This window comes from Phanerochaete carnosa (assembly GCF_000300595.1).
Source record: "Phanerochaete carnosa HHB-10118-sp unplaced genomic scaffold PHACAscaffold_145, whole genome shotgun sequence".
NCBI classification, from domain to species: Eukaryota; Fungi; Basidiomycota; class Agaricomycetes; order Polyporales; family Phanerochaetaceae; genus Phanerochaete; species Phanerochaete carnosa.
In genome coordinates, this window is record NW_006767772.1 from 3759 (window position 1) to 6908 (window position 3150).

At 55.9% G+C, this 3150-nt stretch overlaps 3 protein-coding genes across 3 annotated transcripts in view; 2 read left to right on the forward strand and 1 right to left on the reverse strand.

Moving 5' to 3' along the window:
* PHACADRAFT_265932 (uncharacterized protein) overlaps positions 1 to 315 on the forward strand; it is an 885-nt gene extending 570 nt beyond the window's left edge. Inside the window, exon 2 of the mRNA XM_007402410.1 lies at positions 220 to 315. Coding sequence (XP_007402472.1) covers positions 220 to 295 — 76 coding nt within the window. The 3' untranslated portion in view covers positions 296 to 315. The remainder of the gene's footprint in view (positions 1 to 219) is intronic.
* Positions 316 to 321: 6 nt separating this feature from the next.
* On the forward strand, positions 322 to 902 carry PHACADRAFT_265933 (uncharacterized protein). Its single transcript, XM_007402411.1, has one exon. It carries the CDS (start codon positions 388 to 390, stop codon positions 823 to 825), a length of 438 nt encoding a protein of 145 aa, XP_007402473.1. The 5' UTR covers positions 322 to 387; the 3' UTR covers positions 826 to 902.
* Positions 903 to 1480: 578 nt separating this feature from the next.
* Positions 1481 to 3129, reverse strand: PHACADRAFT_107834 (uncharacterized protein; the record flags this gene model as incomplete). Its single annotated transcript, XM_007402412.1, has 2 exons — positions 1481 to 2220; positions 2271 to 3129. 2 exons carry the CDS (start codon positions 3127 to 3129, stop codon positions 1481 to 1483), a joined length of 1599 nt encoding a protein of 532 aa, XP_007402474.1.
* Positions 3130 to 3150: the final 21 nt, after the last annotated feature.

The following is a 3150-nucleotide window of genomic DNA, read 5'->3' on the forward strand; positions in this document are numbered from 1 at the left end:
GTACACTTTCACGAAGTCGCTCACCGCGCTCTCTCTTCTCGCGCTCGTCAAGGCGTTCCCCGCCACCGGCATGTGGGGCCTCGAGCGTCGTGCGAGTTTTAACCTCACCGGCGGCTCTATCTGCCCCACCGGGGGCTTCAACATCATGGCTGAGCTGCCCGCCAACATCAACGACAACGGTGGCGAGCCTCTCCCGATGCCCAACACCTCGGCGCCCGTGTACACTACGCTGTCCGTCGGCATGCAGAACTACACCTGCGGCTGTGACGGCCAGTGGGCGTACGTCTATTTCTAATCAAGTATTACCGGATTGCGCTGACCGTGACTTTGCCTTGTAGTCCTCAGGGTGGCTTAACCTACCTGTTCGACATATCGTGCCTGCCCCAGATGCACCACAAGCCGTTCACCTCCTTCATCGCTGCCATCTGGGACTCTGCGCCTCCAACGGTGACTAACCAGGACTTCGAGGCGCTCGTCGAGGGGATCAACCCAGGTGTCGGGCTCGGCCTGCACTACTGGATCCCGAACCCGATCAACGCGTCGGCGGGCATCAGCGCGGTGTGGGACTTCAGCAAGGCGGAGCGTTTCCAGAACGACACGAACAAGGCGAACGCGTTCCTCGTCGCGGCCGAGACCGGCAACGTCCCGGACCCAATCAACCCCGTGATCAACTCGCCGTGGCTTTACGAGCCGGTGCTGGACGTCAATGGTCAGCCCGACGGACAGCTCGCGACACAGGTGTACCGGTTCAACTCGAACGGAGGCCAAGCTCCGAACACTGTACGTGATGCTCGACTTCGTGTCCTTTATTGTGCCGGAGACTGACTTCCTCCGTAGTCTTGCACGCCTGGTGCCCCTACTCTCCAGGTCAAGTCCACTTTGGACTTCTGTATGTGTTTTGCTTATGTGCGCTGTCTATGTGGTCTTGACCTCCATATTTCCAGATTTCTACGGTGGTGCTTGGGAGGATACCATCCAGCAGTGATTGAAGCTCATTCGTGAGCTGAGTTCAGGAGTGGAGCGACCCCTGTAAATGCTGCTTGCAAGGCAGTGTATGCTTGATTCTCGGGCCACTTGGCTTTGTAAAACGATCTATATAGATACAATATGCCGAATGTTTTCATGTTTCTTAGCTGCCCCGCAGAATCTACCTCAGTTCATGTTTATAATCTCTGCTTCGTCTTATTGGAACTCGGACCGGATTTATCAATATGAAGATAAAGACCATATCATGGTGTCGCCTCTAAGCAGTACTAATAAGCGCTAGCGTTCGTCAGCTCGTGTAGAGTCACTTATGCGGCGGAATTATTACCACGAGGAAGAAGATTTGCTCGTTTAAATAAAAGCGAACATGTTCTACGGGATGACCACATGGATTACGGCGTACCGTTGCATCTGAACAACTGCTGCACTCTATCATTATATTGTGTCATTTGTATGCAGCGAAGTCCAAAGAACCGACTGTGACCAGATACGACGTCTACCACTCTTCAACCTCTTCTTCGCTCCCGCATACGCCTGAGGAGCAATCTTCAGAGAGATCCTCTTCTGCCTCTTCGATCACTTCATCAGGAGCATGCAGCGCCGCTCTCAGTCCCTCTAGAGTGATGGCCCCGTCCAAAGTTTCTCTGTCCGCGCGCATGAGATGCTTACGAGTAAATTTCCGGTGTTTCTTGATAACCTCTTGGCCAGCCTGTAGAACGCCGCACCATCGCGTGAGCCACTGAATGAGCTCCGTGAACCGAGGAGGAACGAGGTCGTCCACACAACTCGCGCCGTAGACAATCGAAATTTTGGCGCTCGCGATGTTCCTGAACTCGCCTGTTTCCCAGTCGGACAGGAAGCTCACTATCCGCGACTCAAGCTCCGTCCCGGAAACGCCGGGGTCCGTCGTCAGCATACACCACAGCGCGACCCAGAGGAGAGACTCCCAGTCGTGCCGCAGTCGGTGAGCGATTTGGAGCTCGACGCGCCCGTTTTTGGCCGAAGCCACAGGCTTGTCCATATCCTGCAGTATTTCAATGGCCATGAATGGTAGTGTGCCGGTGCGGTGCTTAGAGGACGCCGGATGGAGCCGCGTGCCGTTGTCCTGGACGAAGGTCGCGAGATCGAAGTCGTTGAGGATGAAGAATGGCTCGCCGTTGCGCATCTCGACCATGATGTTGTTCGGACTCACATCGCGATGAACTATCTTCGATTTGTGGCGCAGATTATGGAGGCCTATACCACGGAGTCAGCCAACAGACAGCAGAATAGTTCGGTTCACTCACATTCCATCATCTGGTCGACCATGAGCCGAATATACTCGGGAGCGTCAGATGACTCCGCAAGAAACTCCTGCAACGGAATATACTGCGTGTAGATTATCGCCCGCAAAATACGGTCTTCGAACATCTCATTGTGGCCCGGATCCCTCTTGAGGAATACACGGCGAATGCCGTCAGAAAGGGACCATAGATCCATCGAGGAATGCAGTTCCGGCAGGTGATCCACACCGGCTTCCAACGCAGCGTTGAGGAAGTCTTGCTCGGGCTTCCTGCCCTTCGCCTGCTGCGACAGCTTCACAATCACCGCCCTGCCCTTCTTCCGTCCAACTGCAACACTCGTCGTCGCAGTGTACACAGTCGTGTGGCGGCCTACCAAGGCATACTGGCAGAACAGAGGCTTGTCGAGCGTCACCACCATCTGCGGCTGCCGTGCCCTGCGCTTGTTGGGCAGCGGCATCTTGATCGTATACCCAGTGAGGTTGGCGGGAGGGAAGCTCGCCGGATACTTGGATCCCTTGGGAGGAGTGACGCCTTGCATGACACCCAGCCGCGTCGCGTCGCAACAGGCGATGGCAACCACGATGGCCGCTACCTCTTCGAACTGGTCCACCAGGGACAGTGACTGCGAGTCGTCGGTCCTGACGATGCCGAAAGAGTCATAGAACCAGAAGGAGATCTTGTCGCTCTTGAACATCGAGCCGATGCTGTGTATACGAGTACCGTTGGTGGAAGACATGACTTCGAGCGCATAGCTCGCGGCCTGGTAGTGTGCGTCTGTGGCGACGGATTTCCCGGCACCGGGGGACTGTCCCGAGCTCGGGTCAAGTTTTGGCTTCTTTGCGGCGGAAACCTCGGCGTCCATCTCGTCGAGCAGCCGCTGCGA

Excerpts from the sequence above, each read along its gene's own strand:
- PHACADRAFT_265933 (XM_007402411.1), top strand. The coding sequence starts at position 388 with ATGCACCACAAGCCGTTCACCTCCTTCATCGCTGCCATCTGGGACTCT.